The sequence below is a fragment of the Papio anubis genome, chromosome 12, assembly GCF_008728515.1.
Source record: "Papio anubis isolate 15944 chromosome 12, Panubis1.0, whole genome shotgun sequence".
NCBI classification, from domain to species: Eukaryota; Metazoa; Chordata; class Mammalia; order Primates; family Cercopithecidae; genus Papio; species Papio anubis.
The window spans coordinates 103,273,655-103,296,069 of NC_044987.1; the positions used below are offsets into that span (position 1 = coordinate 103,273,655).

The following is a 22,415-nucleotide window of genomic DNA, read 5'->3' on the forward strand; positions in this document are numbered from 1 at the left end:
GAGGCGGAGGTTGCGGTGAGCCGAGGTTGTGCCATTGCACTCCAGCCTGGGCAACAAGAGTGAAACTCCGCCTCAAAAAAAAAAAAAAAAAAAAAAGTCTGAAAAATCTTGGTCTCCACAATCTTGGGAAGGTCAATTAACCTCTCTGTTTCATTTTATCCTCTGCACAGCTGGTAATATTAATAGTTCCTACCTGCCGAGATTGTCATGAGGATTAAACAAGTTAATCCACGTACAGCCCTTAGAACAGTCCCTGGCACATAGTAATTACTCAGTAAACATTGCCTCTTATTGTTAATAAAGCACCCCAGTGGCTGACATATAGTAGGTTCTTATAAGTTATTTTTCTCTCTCTAAAGAATTATAAATGTGTAAACAAATGTTTCTTTCTCTTTCTTTCTGTCTTGCTTGCGAGGGTCTCACTCTGTCACCCAGGCTGGATTCCACTGGCATGATTTTGGCTCACTGCAACCTCCATCTCCCAGGTTCAAGTGATTTGCATGCCTCAGCCTCCCAAGCAGCTGGGACTACAGGTGTGCACCACCACGCCATGCCGAGCTAAATTTTTTGTATTTTCAGTATAGATGGGGTTTCACCATGTTGGCTAAGCTGGTCTCAAACTCCTGGCCTCAAGTGATCTGTCCACCTTGGCCTTCCGAAGTGCTGGGATTACAGGCGTAAGCCACTGTGCCTGTCCAATAAATGTTTCTATTGTTTGTTCCTTATTTATTGAATGAATGAATTTGCTGGTGAGTCAGAAGAGATGGGGGATGGGGGGCTGCCTTAGGTCCTGGAGCCCCACCTGCTGAGTGGTTAAAGGCTTGTGCCAGGGGATTCCTTCAAGGTCTGGAGTTGTTGACCCTTTCTGGCCTGGAATACTGGGAACCTGTTCCAATCTGGAAGGTAATGAGCAGAGAAGCCTTCTGTATGAGCATAAGGTTCAGGGCCACATGAGTCTGTCTGCATGGAGTAGGAGATGATCACGAGCTCTGGAGTCCCACAGACGTGCTTTTGACTCCTAGCTCCACCACTTGCTGAGTTGCTTAACTTCTCCGTGCCTCAGTTTCCTTATCCGTAAGGGGAAAATAATAGTTCCTACCTCATAGTGTTGCCATGAGGATCTAAAATTTTGTTAGATTAGTACTTACCTCATAGGAGTATGAGGGTAAAATGAGTAAATACTGTGCATACAAAACACAGAACAGTGCCTGCTATGGAGTGAGTACTCAATCATCGTTAGTTATTGTCATCATGAAAACTGCAGCCCCTAAACTCTGTCCCTGAGCTGAGCTTGGGACCAATGGTGGGAGTTGCCGGGGGAATGTTTGGCCTTCCCCTCCAAACAAAGCCTGATGAGATAATCCAGGACCAAATGAGCTTAGAAGCCCCATTGGCGGGGGTACTCTCCCACTTCCCAGTTTGCCAGCAATCAATCATCATCCCACATTTCTGTTGTGCTTTTAACCCAAAGTGCTCTCCTATGCATCATTTCATTTAATCTTCACAATTATCCAATGAGACAAGACAAATGCATATTGGCATTTGACAGAGAGAGAAACTGAGGCCCAGGGAGCTAATACAGCTAATACAGCAGGGAGGCGCCCACCATCCCTCACTGCCCCTTCTACAACTGTAGCAGACCCTCCCCGGTCCGGTTATTGCCCTGAGGCAGAGTTTGCACCCTGTTCACCTGCTGGCTTCCAGCACCTGGCTCATGAGGGACAGGGCCTTGTAACCCAGATGGCAATGCCATCAGCATGTCAATTGTCCATCAACACCTGGAGTGAGGCAGTACCAGGAGGTCAGAGCTGAATGAGTTTCTAAGAATCACTGTGATCCCAGACAGAGGCCATTTACAGGGTATAACCACCCCCCAACCACCCAGCCAGCCACAGCCAGGGCTGCGCTAGCCACACCCTCCGCAGAGCCCGGGCCTGCCGGCTGGGGGCGCTTCCGTCAGTTCTCTCCCTTAGGGTCTCTCAAAGGCCTGGTGTTGGGCCCAGCGGGAGGGGGCTGTGAACAGAGGGAGCCGGTGAGTCAGCCGCTAAGGTATTTCTCCAGCAGCTGCTTCTCAGGCGATAAGGGTTTGCCAAGCCCCTTCCTGGGGCCTGGGAGAGGAGAGATGCTTCCTCCGATCTGGGCTGGATTCCCTGAAGGCCTTGGCTCAGGCAGATGACCCAGGTTCTTCCCAGAGACCCTTTTAGGGTGCCCGCAGGAAACTGCTTAGAGAGCTCAGCTGGCCCCATTGTGTAAGCAGCCCCCACCCCACCTGCTAGAAACAGCAGCCAAAACCCAGCAGGATGGAGCTTCCAGAGCAGCGGGAGCCAAGTAGAAGGGGAGGGCGGCCAAAGGGCAGGCGGGGTGGGGGTGGAGGACACTCCGACGCCCAGGTCCTCTTTGCGCCGGGCTTCTTCAGGTGCTGGGTGGACAGTGGGCGCGTCCCATCACCCCTAGGCCCACCTTGCCCTCCTGGGAGCACTGCCATCAGGGACTCCCGTAGAGAGCTCTGCGGCCCTGGTTCCGTCTGATGCCTGGCCTCTCATGGCGGCTCAGTTAGGGTTGGTTTCTATCATCAAGTTAGAGGCAGAAGGGACCGGAGAAAGCTCCTCCATGGTCCCCGTCCCCCGCTCCCCGCCTCGCTCCATCCCTTCTATTTCTCAGCAGAGAAAACTCCAGTCCAGAGAGGGAAACGCAGCTACCCAGGACGCACAGTGAGTGAGCTGGTGATGCCCGGGGCTGCAAAGTGAGCTGGTGAAGTCCACGGCTGCCCTGGCGCGTGCGGGACCTTCTGGTCCTCTCACTCTTTCCACCGCATCCACTTGGCTCCATCCCTGGAAAGCCCATTGTAGAGACCTCAGACCTCCTCCGCTCCGGCACGCCCCCTAGTCCCCTCTACCCCCAACCACACCCAGCCCTCCCTCCACTTCACACACAAAAGTTCAGGTTTAGATTGTCCGATGGAAATTGGGGAGCAAGAGGAAGGGGTCGGTGGCCGGGTGTCCACGAACGTCAGGGGAGCCATGTGTCAACGCTTTGAGGGCGACAGGGTTCTGCAGGGGGTGAGCGTCCTATAAGGGTGCCTTTCCAGGCAACGGGGGTGGGAAGCCGGCGAAGGAAATATGATGATTTGTTTCCCTCCTCGTTAAAGACTTTTTCCTATAGTCGTGCCAATATAAGCTCCTTTTCGGCTGCCACGCGCAGCCGGCGCCGGCTTCCCTCTCTTGGAGGAGAGGTTCCCGAGCTCTCCGGCTCGCAGACCCGCGTACCCCTCCTCTCGGCTGCACCCCCTCTTGGAGCCCGGCCTCAGCCGCCCGCCGTTTACATTTTAGAGAAGGATCCGGGTGCCGCCGTCCTGGAGCGGCCCACAAAGGGTTAACCCGGGAACACCCGGAGCCGCCCCTCGCCGGAATCCGTCCTGCTCATTGGTGGGAGCTGCAGAGCTCCTGGCCAATGGCGGGAGGCTGCGAGCAGCCGCCCGTGGCGGCGTGGAGGGCACCGGAGGAGTGCAGGGCTCGCGCGGAGGAGGGTCCTAGCCGGCGCCGACGGCCCGCGGCTGTGGGAGCGCAGGGTGCACTGGCTCGGGCCTGCATGGGACCCCTTCTGCGTCTGGGGCCGAGGCAGAATGGCCTGGCCGTCTCACGGTGTCCTAAACCCGTCATCAGTAGCATGGCCCCGCCCCCACCCCCGCGGGGAGAAGTGGAGACCGAGGGTCTCCCCGACCTCCCCGAGTCAAAGGGCGGGCCGGGCCTTAAATCCCCTTGCAGCTTCACCTCGAATTGTCCTACCGTGGGGCGCTTTGGTGGTTCTCTGTCTCTGGTGGCGGCAGAGGGGACTCTCCTGGGGCAGTAATCGTACCGGCTCTAGCCTTGTTTTTCCCCCTCCCTAAATTCCTTCCCTAAGGTCAGTGCAGAGACAGGGTAAAGCTCTAGGGGCGCAGCTGCCTGCTGGGGTTGGTGTAGGAGAAGGGTCTCCCTAACCAGAAGCAGCCTCAGCGCGCCCCTTTCCCTCAGGCCCCTGGCTCCTTGGCGCTTGCACCCCCATTCCTGACTTCTGCCCCTCCCCCGGCCCAGGCTGGTTCAGTCTGTGCTTGGGGAAAGGAGGGAGGAGACCGGAGTGGGTCCAGGCTGAGCTGTGGGATAAGGGGTTGGGGGGGAATCCTGAGCCCGGACATTCCTTCCGAGAGAGTGAGAGCTAGGGAGAGATGGGAGGAGAGGCCTCTCACATTTCCCCCTTTCTTTCCCCCCCGCAGGCTGGGGCCCACAGACCTCCCCCCACACACCCCAACACACTGACCCATACATTCCCGGACGGTTACTTGCCTCGTGGTCACTAGAAAGTTGTCCCTATTTCAAGCTGAAGGGCCTTCAGTCTGAGTCACTGCTGTGCCTGGGGGGCCGGGGGGCAGTGAGAACAGGGAGAGGAGGTGGGCCCTTTGGGTCCCCAGTTGTCAGCAGACCCACCCTGTCCTTAAGCATTGCCATCCAGTATGTGGGGGTCCTAAGAGACCCAGGCCTTGCCCTCCCAGAGCTAAAGCCACCCTGTGAAGGAGAAAATGCACTGAACTGAAACTCTGGAGGCCCTAATTCAAGACCCAGGTCTGCTCTGAGACCTGGGCAGTGGCAGGTGTCTCCTCTCCTGGCCTCGGTTTCCTCATCTGTTACACTCTGTGTCTCTATGGAAGCGCGGTTGGGAGGGGTCTAGAAAAGTGAATTAGTCTTCAGAACGTGGGCCTTTTTCCTCTGCCCTGGCCTTTTGGGGACTGGACGGTGAGAAAACAGTTCTCCTGGTTCCTGGAGCCAGTCCCTCCCAGAGTCTTCCTGGCAGAGTATGGGGGTTAAGGGAGCACGTTGTTCCAACCTCCAACCTCACTCTCAGCCCCCAGTCCCCACAGGCCTAAGGAAGGCGGCTGCTGAAGTTTCATATTTTCCCCTACCAAACTGTTCACCACAGAGCACAAGTCCAAATAAGCAGAAATACTTCTGTGTGTGTGTGTGTGTGCATGCACGCATGTGCACATGCTACACAGATGTGGGCTGAGGGGTTCCTTCGTACACAGGGAAACACCACATCTCCGACACCACATAGTGAAAAGTACACCCATCGACACATTCAGACAGTTCCATGTGCAGCCTTGTACAGGCGCTATCACACATACAGACACCCTCACAGAGTCACATAGGCTGACACTGTCAGGTGTGAATGCAAACTCAACAAGACACACTCATCAGATGTGATCAGACAGTGATTCACACCCCTACGCTCACGCACATGCGAAGTCACCCCAGACACAGGATCACACAGACATGGTCACGCATACTCGCTCTCACACACACACCATCTCACATGACCACAGAACTAAATGTTGGTGTCGACAAGCCAGCATCTCAGTGCCTGAGATGACTGAGTCATGTGAACACCAGTGAGGGAGATTTGGGAGCCCCAGGCTTGCATGGGGCTGGGACAGTGAGGGCTGGGACTGAAGAAAGCGTCAACATGGGGACTGAACTTTCTGTTGCCAGTGTGTGCTGGAGAAAGGAAGGAAAGAGGAATTAGCAGGCAGGTGCCAGCCACAGGCTACTTCAAGGCAGAGCAGAGTCCTGGGGAGGGTGTGTATTCTCTGCAGTCCCCTAGCCCTGTTAGTCTGGCCCTTCCATTGCCCCTCCTGACACTGGTAACCTTGCTGTGGTCAGGCCATAGCTTCCTCAGTTTCCCAGCCAGCCCCTGGCATCTTCTCACCAGGCGGCCCATGCGCTGTGGCCCAACCCTGGGGCGGGCACCAGGCACTGTCTGGGCAGGAGGAAGCGATGGCAGTGAGTGCCGCCGCCCAGGGCTGGGATTAGCTCTGTCTGGCACCTCCGAGGGCACAGCAGCCTACGGTCTGGCTGCTGGAGACGCTGGTCTATAGGCAGGGGAACCCTGCAGGACAGCTTAGGACACTGGAAATCGAGTGCCAGGGTTGGCGCCAGGGGCCTCTGGAGAATAAGGGCATCTAGTCACATTCATTTATTCATCATTCATGCATTCATTCAGTATTTACTCAGCACCTACTGGGTGCCCAGCTTTGTGGATACAGAGATGAACAAGATCCAATTCCTGCTCTTAAAAGGCTTTCTGACCAATGGTGTGACTATGAAGGTAAGTCCAAGCCTCGAACTCTGATCCCTCTCCAGAGCATCCTCCACGTTACATCAAGAGAGATCTTCTAGGCCAGTCAAGGGGGCTCACACTTGTAATCCTACCACTTTGGAAGGCCAAGGTGGGAAGATTGCTTGAGGCCAGGAGTTTGAGGTCAGCCTGGGCAATATAGCGAGATCCCATCTCCACACACAAAAAATTAAAAAAAATTAGCCAGGTGTGGTGGGTAATCCCAGTCACTCAGGGAGCTGAGGTAGGAGGATTACTTGAGCCCAGAAGTTTGAGACTGCAGTGAGCTATGATTACACTGCTACAGTCCAGCCAGGGCAACAGAGCAAGACCCTGTCTCTAAAAAAAGGATCTTCTAAAACTTAGAAGTCACTGTGTCATTTCTCTGCTCCATCGATGAGGAACTTGTACTCTATCCCAAGGGTACTCTATCCTAAGGGTAGTAGGGAGCCATCAATGAATATGGCTTCCTTCTACTCTTAGGATAGAGTGCAAGTTCCTTGGTATAGCTTCAAATGATCCAGCCGTATTGCCTCTATGTCTTGCTGTGTCCAATTCTTGTCCAAATCTGCAAAGCCTAGCATTGGTCCCAGCACACAGTGGGTGCTCAGGCGTTTGCTGAGTGACTGACCGACTGGATGAGTGTGTGAATGAAGGAGTGTGTCAGATAGCTTATGGACTCAGGCCCTGTTTTCTGCAGCAGAGAGCCTCCAGGAATGACCATCCCGAATCTTGCTCTGATGCCAGCTTGCTTCTGCCCCAGGCAGAGTTTCCATGTGTTTGGATTCCTTCCCTCGGCTCCTCCCTAGTGGGGCCGCTGTACCCATTCTCCGGGTTGTTCTTCCTGCCCCAAGCCTTTCTATTCTTAAGCCCTAGCCAGACCAGGTACCTGGGAAGCACAGGCTCCACTCAGTGCTAGAATCGCTGTCCCCCCCAGACCCAGTCAGGGCTAAGGGTATAAACAGAACACAGTGGCCAACCTGTTAGGGCTGCTCTCCCGGCCTCTGGCCAGCTGGAAGGCCCTCCTCGCCTGGAGCCTACCGCCTCGCTCTGGCTGGAATTCCCTTGGCCTCCCCTCTCCTCAGTGTACTCAGCATTCGGCCTCTGACATCCTCAGCGGTCCTGGCCTGTCTGAGTTGTCCTCAGGTTTTATTTTTGGAAGGAGTGGTATTCTCTCTCCTTATTTACTCTCTTCTTTCAGGGAAGGTGTGGGACCCCCGGGCTCAGCTGGGGATTAGGCTAATGACTCCAGTCCCTGGGGTCTGGAGCTCTCTGGGCCTCCATGGGAGGAGACCACCAAAGACTCTTGACCCACCCGATGCTTCAAAGCCAGCTGTCTCTGCCTTCCTTCCCCCACCCAGTAGGTGACTAATGCCTGCCCTTGCCCTTCTTGAAGAGCCCCGCAATGGCCAAAAGAAATCATTACAATTTTCGAGCAGAAAGGAATTTTGGCATCAGTAAGTCCACCCGCTCTTATGTGCAGAGGCAAAGCAGTTCAACGGTTATGAGCAAGGGAGTCAGACAGACCTGGTTCTAATCCTGGTTCTCCTACACACTGTGCAGGCTTTGGACAAGTTACTTAACCTCTCTAAGCCTCAGTCCTGAGTATAAAATGGGAACATTCATACCCACCCCACCAGGTTGCTGTGAGGATTAAATGAGATAACAATTGTAAAGTGCTTTATATAATGCAGGACATACAGGAGGAAGGCTCTCATTAAATGTAGCTGTTATTATTACAGATGAGGAAAACCGAGAGCTGGGGATGGGAGTACACTTGCCCAGGGTCACACAGCCCAAGGTAAGCAGCCATTTCCAGAGTCATTCATTTGTCTCTATCTCCCTTCCAAGGAGGAAAGAAGAACTGACACCAGCCCAAAGGCACACTTTTCCTTGAGTCAGTCGGATGGGCAAACCACTGGGTCTTCAGTGCCTCCCTCCTACCCCCATGTCCAGGCCCACCTCTGTGGCAGGCATTTCCTCCATTGCCCAGGGGCCTCCTTCTTGCTCACTGAGGGTCAGGGGTCTGGGGAAGAGACCCCAGTACTCAGCCCCAAATGGCCCCCAGGCCAGTGGGACACTGAGGGGAGTGGGGAGTGCTGGGTCCTGACATCACAGAGTAGAGAAGCTAGAGCCACAGTCATGCAGGCCAGCTGGGGCCCTTCCAGTGCGTCCAGATGTCTCAGGAATGTGCTGAGCTGGGAACTACCACCTTCCTTCCCTCCCCACCCCCAACCCGTCGTCCCCTTGCTTGCTCTAGCTTTGCCTCCGCCCACCCCCTTGGCTCCTCCTCTTTCATCTCTCCCTGGGAGGCCTCCTGTCCACCGTCCCTCTGGCACGGTGCCACAGTCAGGCTCCCTCTCAGTCCTCTGAAGGGATTGTCAGAGGCAGGAGCCCTTCCCCTCCCGCAGACCCCAGGGACTGAACTTGTGGGGTGGAGGGAGATGGGAGCTAACTGGGAGGAGAGAGTTCTGAGCAGATAGTGCATGCCAGATCCCAAATGTGGAACTGATTTGCAGCCCTGGAGAGAAAGGGGTGAAGGCCTTGGGGCGGCAGAGGGCAGGGCTGGAAGGATGGTGAGTGGGGCTCTGGGCATCTTGTCCCAGCCAATGGGTGGGAGGGTCAAGGAGCTAGTGTGCCAGGCTGGGCTGGGCTCAGGAGGGTTCAGACCCTTCTAGGCCCCTGGGGTTCATAGGGACGTGCTTTGTCTGATGGTGGAGGGTCCTGGAGTATTGGACGGGATGGGGGAACCTTGTTAGGGTCCTGGTGTTGGGCCAGGAGCCAGGACATGGTTCAGGCTGGAGCTCTCAGCCCCGAAGAGGAACAGCCTGTCCCTCTGCAAGGGCGGAGTTGCCTTGGGCCTCCCCAGGCCAGCCTGGCTCTCAGTGCTGGGGATGAAGGAGCCAGAAGGGAACTGGTACTCCTGGCCTAGTGTGAGAGTCACATCAGGGCACAGGGTAGAAGTCAGAGGAGAGAAGAGACCTGGAGTTAGCTGCTGCCCTCAGCTGCCCTGGGCTCAGGGAGGGCCCACAATTCTGTTCCCCCTGGGGGAGAGTCCCTGATCACCCAGACAGGGCGACAGCTGAGACTCCCCTGATGAACTGCAGGGCCCCAAGCACTGAGACCATTCAGAGGAGCTGGTGACCATCACCTGGTACAACCCAGAACTATCATTGGCTCCTTCCTGCCTGCTGAAAAACTCCCAGCTCCCCAGCGTGATACTCAAGGACTGTCAGAAACTGATCCCAGCTTACCACTAGAGCTGGAGCCCCCTCATTTTCTCTTCTCTCCAACCTGGTTGGATGGACCACTCCCAGCTCCTTAAATCTGCTGTGGTCCCCATGGCTGTAGGACCTTTGCTTATACCTTTCCTGGTGCCTGCAGTGTTTTGTTCTTTATCTCCTCATTCTAACTCTTCCTATCCTTTAAGGGGCCAACTCAAATGCTGCTTCCTCCAAGAAGCCTTCCCTGATCACCAAGCTCGAAGAGTCATCTCCCTCTCTGTTCTACCATAGCACTTACAGACTGTTCCGTCATTGGTTGATATCATGCCCTGAACTCTAATTACACACAATGGGATCCAGCTATCCTTCTAAACGTTACCCTTCTTTAGGGTAGGATCAAGGAGAGGTTTCTTTTTTTTGTTTTTTGGAGATGGGGTCTCACTCTGTTGCCCAGGCTGGAGTACAGTGGTACGATCTTGGCTCATTGCAACCTCTGCCTCCTGGGTTCAAGTAATTCTCCTGCCTCAGCCTCTCAAGTAGCTGGGATTACAGCAACGGACCACCATGTCCAGCTAATTTTTGTATTTTTTGGTAGAGATGGGATTTCACTGTGTTGTCCAGGTTGGTCTCGAACCCCTGACCTCAAGTGATCTGCCTGCCTCAGCTTCCCAAAGTGCTGGGATTACAGGCATGAGCCACCGCGCCTGGCCAGATTTCATCCTTGAACCCTCTGCAGAGTCTCAAATAGGGCCCCATCTATACTCTGCCTAATAGTAATGATCATAATATAACAACAGTGAATATTTATGTACCAGGCACTGCTCTAACTCCCTGCATGTAGTGGCTCATTTAAGTTTCAAAGGATAAAGTGGGTCTTCTTAGTACCCTCACTTTATGGATGAGACACTGAGGCTCAGAGTAGTTAAGTAGCTTGCCCAAGTTCATTCAGTTAGCAAGTGGTCAAGCGGGGATTTGAACCCAAGCTCTGATCGCAGAGCCCGTGTTCTAAAGCACCCACAACAACACTGGTTGCTGAAGGAATGATCCTGCTGCCCCATTGCAGCACCTAGTCCAGGGCCAGATACAAAATATGGGCCCCCACTCCACACACTGGGTTCATCCTGGGGATCTGGTTTTGCTCCTTTCCTGGCCATCCCTCTCCTGCTGCCCAGAAAGAGCCCTGAGAAGGGTCCTGGGGCTTTTTGGCTTTACCCAAAGAGCCTCCCATCTTCAGAGAATTGAGACAGATAGAAAAATAAAATCCCTGTGATCAGGGCTCTGCAGGGCTGGACAAGGTGGGATATTCCTGCAAGGGCTGTCAAATGCTGTGGGCCTTCCTTTTAGGCAATGACAGCAACAATCAGAATAAAAACAGCAAAGGGGACCATAGTCAATTATAATTAAATTTTAAAATAACTAAGAGGGCTGGGTGCAGTGGCTCACACCTGTGATCCCAGCACTTTGGGAGGCTGAGGCGGGTGGATCACTTGAGGCCAGAAGTTTGAGACCAGCCTGGCCAACATAACAAAACCCCGTCTCTGCTAAAAATACAAAAATTAGCCGAGTGTCATAGCGCACGCCTGTAATCCCAACTACTCGGGAGACTGAGGCAGAGAATCGCTTGAACCTGGGAGGCAGAGGCTGCCATGAGTGGAGGTCATGCCACTGCACTCCAGCCTGGGCAACAGAGTGAGACTCCATCTCAAAAATAAATGAATAAATAAATAAATAAAATAAAAAAACGAAGAGTATAATTGGATTGTTTGTAACACAAAGGATAAATGCCTGAGGGGATGGATACCCCACTCTCCATTACGTGATTTTTTTTTTTTTTTGAGACAGAGTCTCACTCTGTTGCCCAGGCTGGAGTTCAGTGGTGCGATCTCGGCTCACTGCGACCTCCGCCTCCTGGGTTCAAGCAATTCTCCTGCCTCAGCCTCCTGAGTAGCTGGGATTACAGGCATGCACCAATACACCCAGCTAATTTTTGTATTTTTAGTAGAAACAGGATTTCACCATGTTGGTCAGGCTGTTCTCGAACTCCTGACCTTGTGATCCGTCCACCGTGGCCTCCCAAAGTGCTGGGATTATAGGCATGAGCCACCGTGCCCGGCCCATGATGTGATTATTGTGTATTACATGCCTGTACCAAAATATCTCATGTACCCCCAAGTATCTAACCTACTATGTACCCACAAAAATTAAAAATTATCCAGATGTGGCGACTCATGCCTGTAATCTTAGCACTTTGGGAGCCAAGGAGGGAGGATCGCTTGAGCTCAGGAGTTTGAGACTAGCCTGGGCAACATGGCAAAAAACCATCTTTACAAAAAATACAAAAAATTAGCCAGGCGTGGTGGCATGTGCCTGTAGTCCCAGCTACCTGGGGTGTTGAGGTGGGAGGATCACTTGAGTCTGGGAGGTTGAGGCTGTAGTGAGCTGTGTTTATGCCACTACACTCCAGCCTGGGCAACAGAGTGAGACCCTGTCTCAGAAAAAAAAATTTAAAAACCAAAAGAATAAAAACAGCAGTGGCAACTATTGTTTATAGAGGGTTTATGGTGTACCAGGCCCTCTACAAGAATTTCTGATGGAATTCTCTTAAGAACCCTATGTTTTACCATGAACCCTACTTTTGGATGAGGGAAATAAGCCTGGAGAGGTTAAAGCACCTGCCCAAGCTCACACAGGTGACAAGAGGGAGCCCCCAGGTCTAAGCAGCGCTGCAGATGTGCCACCTCAAGCAAGGATCACCTCCCCAGCACTTGCCCCATCATCTGCCATCTGACCTGTGGACCTGCTGTCTGCACAGGTTGAGCCTGGGAGTATGCACCTGGTCTTGGGACTTTCCTGTTTAAAATCTCCCCAAAGTGGGGTGGATTCAGAATCTACAACTCACCTCTGTCCCAAACTCATGCAGCTTTGAGAGACCAAGATATTCAGAACTGAGTCTCTTTTCTTTTCTTCTTTTTTTTTTGAGACAGAGTCTTGTTCTATTGCCCAGACTGGAGTGCAGTGGTGCAATCTTGGCTCACTGCAACCTCTGCCTCCTGGGTTCAAGCAGTTCTCCTGCCTCAGCCTCCTGAGTAGTTGGGATTATAGGCTCCCACCACCACGCCTGGCTAATTTTTGTATTTTTATTTTTGTATTTTATTTTTATTCTTTTTTTAATTTTTTATTTTTGAGACTGAGTTTCACTCTTTTTGCCCAGGCTGGAGTGCAATGGTGCGATCTCGGCTCACCACAACCTCCCCCTCCCAGGTTCAAGCAATTCTCCTGCCTCAGCCTCCCTAGTAGCTGGGATTACAGGCATGTGCCACCACGCCCAACTAATTTTGTATTCTTAGTAGAGACAGCGTTTCTCCATGTTGGTCAGGCTAGTCTCGAACTCCCGACCTCAGGTGATCTGCCCACCTCAGCCTCCCAAAGTGCTGGGATTGCAGGCATGAGCCACCACACCCGGCCAATTTTTGTATTTTTAGTAGAGATGGGGTTTCACCATGTTGGCCAGGCTGGTCTCAAATTCCTGACCCGCCTCAGCCTCCCAAAGTGCTAGGATTACATGCATCAGTCACCATGCCTGGCCCTGAGTCTGTTTCTTAAGCTGGGTAAGTTTTCATGTATTCATTTTATTATACTTTATAACTGATAGATATACATTCTATATATTCTTCCATTGCACAATATGTCATAATAGAAAAGGCCATGATGATAAAGTGAAAGGGAGAGATGGCATTTATGCTAAGATTCACGATTTGAGTAATCGAATGAATGAATGAATGAATGAATCAATCTACTTTAGAAAAGAGGACCATCAAAGCTGGAAATGTAGAAGTGTCCTTTCTTTTACTATCTATTCACCCACCTATTCATTCCTCTATTGTCCCCACCCTACTCCATCCTGCCTTCCTTCCATCCATCCAATAAATAAACATTTCCTGAGCACTCAGTCATTATAGCTGTACCTAGAGAATAGCCAAAAATAATTGACTGACACACCCTGCTCTCAGGGAACCCTCAGTTTGGTTCATAAATGAGGAGGGCAAGGCCCAGAAAGGGAAAGTGATTTGCCTAAGGTCACACAGCAAGTGAGGGAAATGAGGTGAAGAGGGGTGAGGGTATTCCAGGTGGAAGGAACCCATGGGCAAAGGCTCAGACCCGTCTGCCTCCAAAGTGAGCTCCCCTCAATCACTGCCTGAAACCCGCCTCCTGGCTCTCCATGAAGGCCTGAAGAGCCTGCCTCACTCCATCATTACTTTCATTTTTGTTATTCTTTTGGAAGGGGAGGAGGGACCAGTGGCTGCTGCTGTCCAGCTGTTATGTTGGACCACACATCCCAGCCCAGATGTGTCAGCCTCTCTCTGATGGGTGAAGTGGCTTCCGGGCCATGAGCCAAGGGCCAAGGAAGCGGCAGTGAAGGCTCTGTCCCAGAGGAATTGGGGGAGGAGGCACACTGAACCCGGCAGCAGGGAAGCCCATGGTTGCTCCAGCTATCAAACTGACCTTGTAGACAATATGGTGTGTCCAGGAGGTGGGGATCAAGATCTTTGACATTCCAAGGAAATCTATACCTTTGACATATTTCCTCTGAGGGTCAGAGTCCTGGGGCATTTCCTGCCTCTCCCAGCTTCTCCTCAACCAGACAATCCCACCCCCACACATTCCCCAGTCCTGGTCCAGGGTCCTGCCATTCAGTCTGGCTTCCCCAGGGCTGCTCAAGAGGGTTACACAGAGTTCCAGCCAGAGCAATGCTCATGGTCTTGAGTTAACTCCACCCAAATCTTCCTCCTCTATCCTGCCCCCAGGAGTGCTGAGACTTCCAGAGGAACAGCCTGTTCTACAGCATCTGGAGCTGGTTTCTTGAGGGAGGTTCAAGAGCAAGCCAGGTCCCAGAGAGAGATGCTCCAGGAGGGCCTCGGTACCAGGACTCGCATGAAGCACATGGTATAGGGAGAAGACACAAAACAGAGATGTCCTTTATGCTCCCCTGTCCTGGTGCAGCAGCCAGGCCAGGCCAGGGCAGACAGAAACAGAGTCTCCTGAGGAGTCCTGGGAGTTGCAGGGAGCAAAGGTCCAAGTCCCCAGAAGGGCTGGGGAACAGCATCCTGGGGTGAATCTGAGGATAGGGTATGAAATGGGATGTGGAAGCTTGTTCAGGGGATCTGGCTTTGCCCATAAAGCTCTAGGCATCCAAGGTGCCCTAAGGATGGGAGTGGGTGAGGATGAAGGCAGGGACCCTCTGATATCAAAGATCCTGAATTTTTCTTGCTCTAGAGGGCAAAGCTCAAACCAGAACAACAAGAGAACTTGCTTGTAGCTTCTTCTCGCTCCCCTCTTTGACTCTCTCTGTAGGACTCCTGCCCTTGAGTGGAGTTAATATATTCCCCTCTCTTAGTTTTGTTATCTGCACAATGGATAATAATGCCTATATGTGTTCAGTAAAAGGAACATGGCCCCAGTCCCTGTGGAAATGCCTTTTTTTTTTTTTTTTTTTTCTGAGACAAAGTTTTGCCCTTGTTGCCTAGGCTGGAGTGCAATGGTGCGATCTTGGCTCACTGCAATCTCTGCCTCCTGGGTTCAAGCTATTCTCCTGCCTCAGCCTCCCAAGTAGCTGGGATTACAGGCACCTGCTACCATGCCCGGCTAATTTTTTTTTTGTATTTTTAGTAGAGACGGGGTTTCACCATGTTAGTCAGGCTGTTCTCAAACTCCTGAACTCAGGTGATCCACCTGCCTCGACCTCCCAAAGTGTTGGGATTACAGGCGTGAGCCACCATGCCTGGCCAGAAATGCCTTCTAATAAGTCCTTTGCCACTAAGGATGAGGGAAATTGGGGCAGCATGTGCAGAGATCACCTTCTGAGAAAGCTTTCATGACCTGTAGCCTGGCTCAGCCTCCTGCCAGGCTCTGCTCCATCATGGCATCCACCATGGTATTGATACTGCCTATTTCGCTCTCTTTCTCTCTCATTTGTCTGTGATTGACTGGAGGGTCAAGTGTGTTTTCTTCATCCAGGTTACCCTGGCACCAGCATAGATGTTCCTTCAGTGCCCAGTTGCTGAAGGAATGGACATGTGTATTAATGAATGAGCAAATGAATTCCCGGCTGGTCCAGGGAAGCCGGAGGGACCTCACAACCTGTCGGGGGGCAGACAGCACTTCTGTGGGACCCTGCATCCCCACCACCCTAAGGGCTGGCCATTCCAGGATCCTGAAAACCCCAGGACCCCTTCAGGAAATGTAAGTACACCTCTTGAACACTTAGATCTGATTTTTGGGGTCTTGCTCTGTTGCCCAGGCTGGAGTGCAGTGGCGTGATAATAGCTCACTGCAGCCTTGAACTCCTGGGCTCAAGTGATCCTCCCATGTCAGTCTCCCAAGCAGCCAGGCCTTCAGGTATGTGCCACCATGCCTGGATAATTATTTATGTTTTATTTTTTGTAGAGATGGAGTCTTTCTGTGTTGCCCAGGCTGGTCTCAAACTCTTGGCCTCAAGTGATCCCCCTGCCTCCACCTCCCAAAGTGCTAGAATTACAGGTGTGAGCCACCACATCCAGCCTGGGATTTTTTTAAAACAATGTTTCCCTTCCCTTACAAGGATTGCCCCAGCCTAAAGTAATTTTCTCTACAAATATAGTAAGTCCTTGAAATAGAGCAAAGTTCGCTACAATGTGACCCAAACTTGACTTCTGTTCTATGCTCAGGCCCCTTCTCAAGTAAAAGTGAGCAAAACTCCATTCTTTGTGGGGTTGGTAAAAAAAAAAAAAAGTGATGCCTCATTCTTCTGTGGGACTCTCTCTCTTTGGTCCGCTTTGTGCAGTAAGGTGTCACAATTTTTACTTTCCTGCTTTTTGTGATAGTACAGACCATCTGAAAAATACTGTTTTTCGTTAATTCTACAAAAATATAACTCCACATTTTATGTAATTGGAAAATTTATTTTTAAATTTGTATTATTATTATTACTTTTAGAGACAGGGTCTGGCTCTGTTGCCTAGGCTGGAGTGCAGTGATGCCATCATGGCTCACTGCAGTCCCAACCTCCCTAGCCCATGTGATCCTCCCTCCTCAGCCTCCTGAGCAGCTGGGACCATAGGCATATGCCACCATGCCTGGCTAATTTTTAAAAATTTTGTGTAGAGATGAGGTCTCCCTATGTTGCCCAGACTGGTCTTGAACTCCTGGGCTCAAGCAATCCTCCTGCCTTGGCCTCCCAAAGCATTGAGATTACAGGCATGAGCCACTGCAAATGAACATAACTGGACATTTTTGACTGGGCATATTTATTGCATTATTGTAGAGTTTTACTATATTGAGCATCTATTTTGTCCCATGTGACTGTGCTAGGTTTATGTCAATGCACAAAACTGATATGGACTCTCCTCTTATGGAACTTACTTTCTCATGGAGGAAATACACAGTAAGCTATTAAAATAATTGCAAACTGGGTTAAGGGCTAGAAGAAATCAAAAGACTAAAACAGAAAAGAATAGGGGGGGTCCCACTTTAGGTGTTCAGGGAGCCTTCCTGAAGGAGGTGACATTTGAGCTGGGATCAGAAGGCTGAGATGGAGAGACTGGGGGAAAAGCAGTCCAGATGGCAGGAACAGCATGTGCAAGGGCCCTGAGGCAGGGCTGGAAAAGGCTTAGTCTTAAATTGGGTGAGTATGGATCCAGGAGTCCTAGAGCAATCTGAAGAAGAAACTGGGGAAGACGGAAGCACTAGAGCCGGTGCTCAAGGGTGAGACCTGAGCCACAAGTTCAAATCCCCTGTGGGTAGCCAATTGTAGACTATTCTAGACTAGGGGCTTCAGAGGCCTGTGCTACAGTATGGGGATGGCTCAAGGCAATGAGAATACATTGAAAACCATAGAGAGCCCTTCCTGGACCCCAGAGACAGTGCGGGCTCTGAAGGACCTAGATGGCTGCAAATAGATGGGCTTAAGGACACTTTTTTCTCTTCAGAATGTGGGGTCTGGCTTGGGCCCCTTTTTCTCCATCCATCCATCCATCCATCCATCCATCCATCCATCCATCCATCCATCCATCCATTTATTCATTCAGCAACAGTTGGTTGCTAGGCACTGGGATATAGCAGTGAACAAGACAGACCAAACCCCTGACTCAAGGAACTGTTCCCTCAACACTGGGGGAAGCAAAACCCAAAGCAAACCTCTGCTCAAGACGAACTTCATGTTTAGATGGAGGAGTAGGTATCAGAGGTCTCCTTTTTGAATAGGCAACCTGAGATTTGGGCTCCTGCAGTAGGTTTTTCATTAGATCTTTTCTAGCAGATTCCACTCTTGAGACCAGAGTGCCTTAGCACTTCTGTCCTCTTTCCTGTTGGTGAGAACTTAAACGGAAACACACATACATCTCCCCTTTTAAGGACTGTTAAAGGGCCACCCACAGACATAGGAACACCCAAACACACATACTTCTCTAATCTCCCTAAATCTCCCAAAGGCTGGGGGTGGGGATGCCTCTCTGCTTCCCAGTTAGCTCAGGAGAAGCCAGGCCAGGGGTCTGGGGAGTAGCGATCAGCCTTAGCGCCCACCGCCTCCCTCCATGCTGGGCTGGTCCCCGGGTCCCCGTCAGTCACTCCCACACCTGGCCTCCCCAGCTGCAGGGAGTGAACGGGTGTGCTGGGCAAACATCCTTGCAGCTTCCTGCTGCTCCCCTCTGAGAAAACAGACCTCTTCTTCCTCCTCCTTCTCCTCCCCACACCCTCCCAGCTGGGGCTTCTCTGGGATCCCAAGCCAGTTCCCTCTAGAGAAGCCAGACATCCCTTCCTCTTAGCCAGAGGAAGGAGGGGACAGCACACAGACCTAGTGTTTCCATCTGGAGAAACGACCTGCTCTCCCTTTGGTCCTTTATCCCAGTTCTTGGAGCCCAGACCCTCTCTCTCGTATGGGCCAAGGGGCTGAAGGACCACAGAGTACAGTGGCTCAAGGGTGGCCACATCAGAAACTGTGGGAGAGTGGGAGGGGCAGGGAGGAGATGCCCCCACATGGGACAGGAAGGGCAGCCCCCTTCTGAGGATCTCTGAGAATCGCATAAACAGAATTGCAGCAACATGAAGGTATCCTCATAGAAAGAAAAATAAAGCAGCCCAGCCACCTCCAAACACACTTGTCTTGACTTTGTGTACTCCCTCTCCTGTCTGTCCAAGTGCATGCGTATTTCTTGCATAGTTGTTTTCAGGGTGAGCATACATTTTGCATTTTGCACAGAGCAACAGAGCATACACAATTTCCGCATGATTTATGGCCTGTATCTGGATTTTTAAGGAGGATAGTGAATATTCTGCTCTCTACTTTCCAGACGGAGAGGCACACAGACACCATCCCTACCCATCCTTAACCCTGGAAATATTTTCCTATCCTCATCCAGAATGAAGAAGTTGGGGGAAGGGTTGGTATGGGATCTCAGCAGGAAGGGACCTCGGATATGGAGATGGAGGCCCCAGAAAAGGAAAATGACTTGCTGTGTTCACAGAGCAACTCCTAGCTGAGCAATTCTCACTATCACCCCCATCCAGTCTCTATGGATCAAACCAACGATGAACGTTTCATGCCAGGCGTTGTGCTACATTAACCTTCACTTTAATTTTCTCTCAAAATGCCTACAGTAATGCTATGGTTCTAATATTTCCATTTTTCAGATGAGGAAACCAACCCCCAGAAGAAGAAGTCACTTTTGGCCGGGCGCGGTGGCTCAAGCCTGTAATCCCGGCACTTTGGGAGTCCGAGGTGGGTGGATCATGAGGTCAGGAGATCGAGACCATCCTGGCTAACACGGTGAAACCCCGTCTCTACTAAAAATACAAAAAAAATTAGCCGAGCGTGGTGGCGGGCGCCTGTAGTCCCAGCTACTTGAGAGGCTGAGGCAGGAGAATGGCGTGAGCCCGGGAGGCGGAGTTTGCGGTGAGCCAAGATCTCGCCACTGCACTCCAGCCTGGGCGACAAAGCAAGACTCCATCTCAAAAAATAAATAAATAAATAAATAAATAAAGTCACTTTTCTGAATTCTCCCGCTGGCTGGTGGCAGAAACACAGACAGAATTAAATCTCTTGATTCCCAGCCCAAGAGTCCTTTCTCTCTTTCTTTAGGCACCCCATCTTTTCCCACTGCCTCTCCTGGCCCTGCCCAGGTGCAAGATCAGGAGCCTCCCCAGCAGGGCTTTTCCTCCCCAGTGTCCCAGTGCTGGATCCCACTGTCTGGTCGCGTCTCCTTTCCTGTGCTGGACCAAGGCCCAGATGAGCAGCTGGGGACGCAGGGCTGAATGGAGCAGCAGGAAGAGGCTGCGGGCGGCTGAGTTCATTCAGAAGAAAGCCCAACTCAGAGCTTCCAAGGGCCAAGGGAAGCTTACCGCAGGGCTCTACTGCCCCCCTTGACTTCAAGGGTCTGAGCTCTGACAAACCTCTTTCCCTCTGACTAGTGTCTTTTACCAACCTCAAGAGAAGGTGTGGATCCCCTGATCCCTGCTGCTTTATTCCTGGGATCTGTGCCAGAACCATCTGTAGGAAGACCTGATCCAACATCTCCCCCATTTTACAGACAAAGAAACTGAGGCCCAGGGAGGAGATCCAGTGGTATGGGCCAGGCTCACAGGGGAAGCAGAGCCAGGACTAGAAACCAAGTCTCTCTGCGGTCAGTGCAAGCCCTCTCCCCTTGTACCCTTGTTCTGTCTGATGAATTATGCTCTCTCTGCCTGGGACAAGGGGCCTTCCTCAGAGCGCACAGTGACCAGGATGTGCTGTTTAATGGAGAACAGGGAGACCTCAGTCCCCATGCCTCCTTGACTCTGGCTCCTGTCCCTTGGCCTGGCTCCTCACCGTCAATCTAGTGGCCTGGGACAGTTTAGGTGGAAGTCTAAGATGCTCAAGTCCTCTAAGGACTTGGCTCTTGCCTGGCCAAGTTTATCTTGGTCCTGGGAGGTAGAGATCAGCAGGTAAAGAGTCTCAAGTGCTTGATCACAGGGTGTGTGTATGTGTGTGTGTGTGGTGTGTACAGGCATGCACATGCAACTGGTGGTTCACTGAAGAGGGGGCTCCCACTAGATTCCCCAACAATCCACATTTCATCTAGGCAGGCCCTTCTGAACCTAAATATTTTCTCCCATTCTAAGCCCATGCCCCTCCCCCATCAAGGCCTGAGGGCTGAGCCTGAGAGAGGGAGGGAGGGAAGAAGAGAGAGAAGCCACGTTTCCTTAGGGAGGGAGGGGAAGAGTGAGAAAGAGGAGAAAGACAAGCTCACAGTCGGACCTAGTCAAGAAGACATAGGGAGAGGGAGAGAGAAAGTCAGCCAGACTCCAGGAACAGAGGGACAGAGCAGAGATCTAGAGGCAGATGGAGAGAAAGGGCTCCCATCCTCCTGAGCCAGCACCCTGTGTTGCCCTGACTGCCTCCCCCCAGCCCCCAGCCTCAGGTCCCTCCCTGGGGGGGTCTCTGGCCCTGATTCCCTGGGGCTGCCATGGTAGCACCCTGAAGTTTCCGGGCCTGGCTGAGAACCCGGGTCTGGCTCTGATCCCCGAGGGGCGTCGGGTCTCAGACCCTCAGAACGCTCCCGGGTGCGCCTCCCAGCGGAGGTCCAGCCTAAGAGCCACAGAAGCCCCAAGGGAGGCGCAGGAAAGGGCGCTGCCACTTTGCGCCCAGTCTGGTCCTGGAACCTGGGGTGGGTTGGGACGGCTAGAAGACGTGGGTGGAGGGCGGGATTGGCGTCTCTTGAGCTCAGATCCAAGGATCGGACGGCCCCGATACCTCGATGGCCCCTTCCCCTAGAAGGTGGAGGCCAATGTGTTCAAGGATTGTGCCCCCAGGAGGGGCGCGCACTGGCACCAGCTCCGAGGCTTAGGTCAGGCGGGGGTCCAAGGGAGGTGTCGAGGGACCTACTCGTCAAATCTCGGAGCTCCAAACACATGTCGCTCCGGGAGACCCTGCGCTGAACCCTTTCCCCGCTCCTGCCCAGTGATGTGTAGTCGGGTCCTTCTAGGGGCCCAGGCGCGCCGCGAAGAAGGGTGCCAAGGCGTGGAACGGGAACGGAGACCCTTCATCTTACCGCATTGTTGAGGAAGTCCGACTCGTTCAGATCCCCCAAGTCCAGGAAGCTGGATCCGGGGAACAGCCTGTCGGCCGGGAATGGTTCCAAGACGGCGTCCATCGCGGCTGGCTCCCGGGACCCCCTTCGACTGGGCTTCCCTCACTCCAGGGCGGCGGCGCGCCCAGTCCAGAGCTCCTGCCTGAGCGCTGGCAAGCGGGCGGGGGGCAGGTCCGGGGCGAAGCCCCGGGGGAGGGGCAGACGGAGGCGGCGCGGCCCCGGGTGGGGGGCGCGGGGGGCGCGGGGGCCTTAGGGCAGCGGCTAGGAGCGGGATGGGCTCAGGGGCCCCGGGCGCACTGTGGGCATTCAGCCGACTCCACCTCCTCCTGCTCCTCCTGGGGCACAGCTGGCTTCCATGGGGAGCCCGGGGGTGGGGCTGAGGGCTTGAGGAGCCCCCCGGACAGGGTGGGAGCCGGGGCGGGGGAGCTAAGCGCTCCCCCGAGACTGGGTGGCTGCCGGCCTCTCCGCTGTCTCTGCTTCTCCCTCCGCACCGCTTCTGTCACTTTCCTCTCTGTGAAACCGGGAACCCCTGGCTGGCTAGCCCAGCTGGCCAAGGCGCCACGCCCCCACATCAATATTCACAATAATTTAATATTAATGAGAAGAGGGCGTGGCTCGAGGAATCCTCTCTCATTTTTTAAAGAGACATCTGCAACTTCCTCTTCCTTAGTCATCTGTCTTCTCTGAATGCTCAAGGTGGGGACTTAAAGCAACAATAGTCCTGGAACCGATAACAGTGTTCTTGGAACATTGGCATTTTGTTAAGGTTTCACCAACCACTGTCCCATAAATTGATGAGGGAGCTATTTCCATCCTTCCAGCCTTATGCTAAAACCTGCACCAAACCCAGTCAGGGAATTCCATTTAACAGTCGCCTCAACAGATCTCCCCTCAACGGGGGAGATTTTCAGCTTTTTAAACAATTTATTTATTTATTTATTATTATTAT

General features: G+C 52.7%; 1 protein-coding gene across 1 annotated transcript in view; it reads right to left on the bottom strand.

Annotated features, from left to right (window-relative positions):
* The window catches only part of CREB3L1 (cAMP responsive element binding protein 3 like 1), a 44,853-nt gene extending 22,838 nt beyond the window's left edge, over window positions 1-22,015 (bottom strand). Inside the window, exon 1 of the mRNA XM_021925843.2 lies at window positions 21,428-22,015. Coding sequence (XP_021781535.2) covers window positions 21,428-21,529 — 102 coding nt within the window. The 5' untranslated portion in view covers window positions 21,530-22,015. The remainder of the gene's footprint in view (window positions 1-21,427) is intronic.
* Window positions 22,016-22,415: the final 400 nt, after the last annotated feature.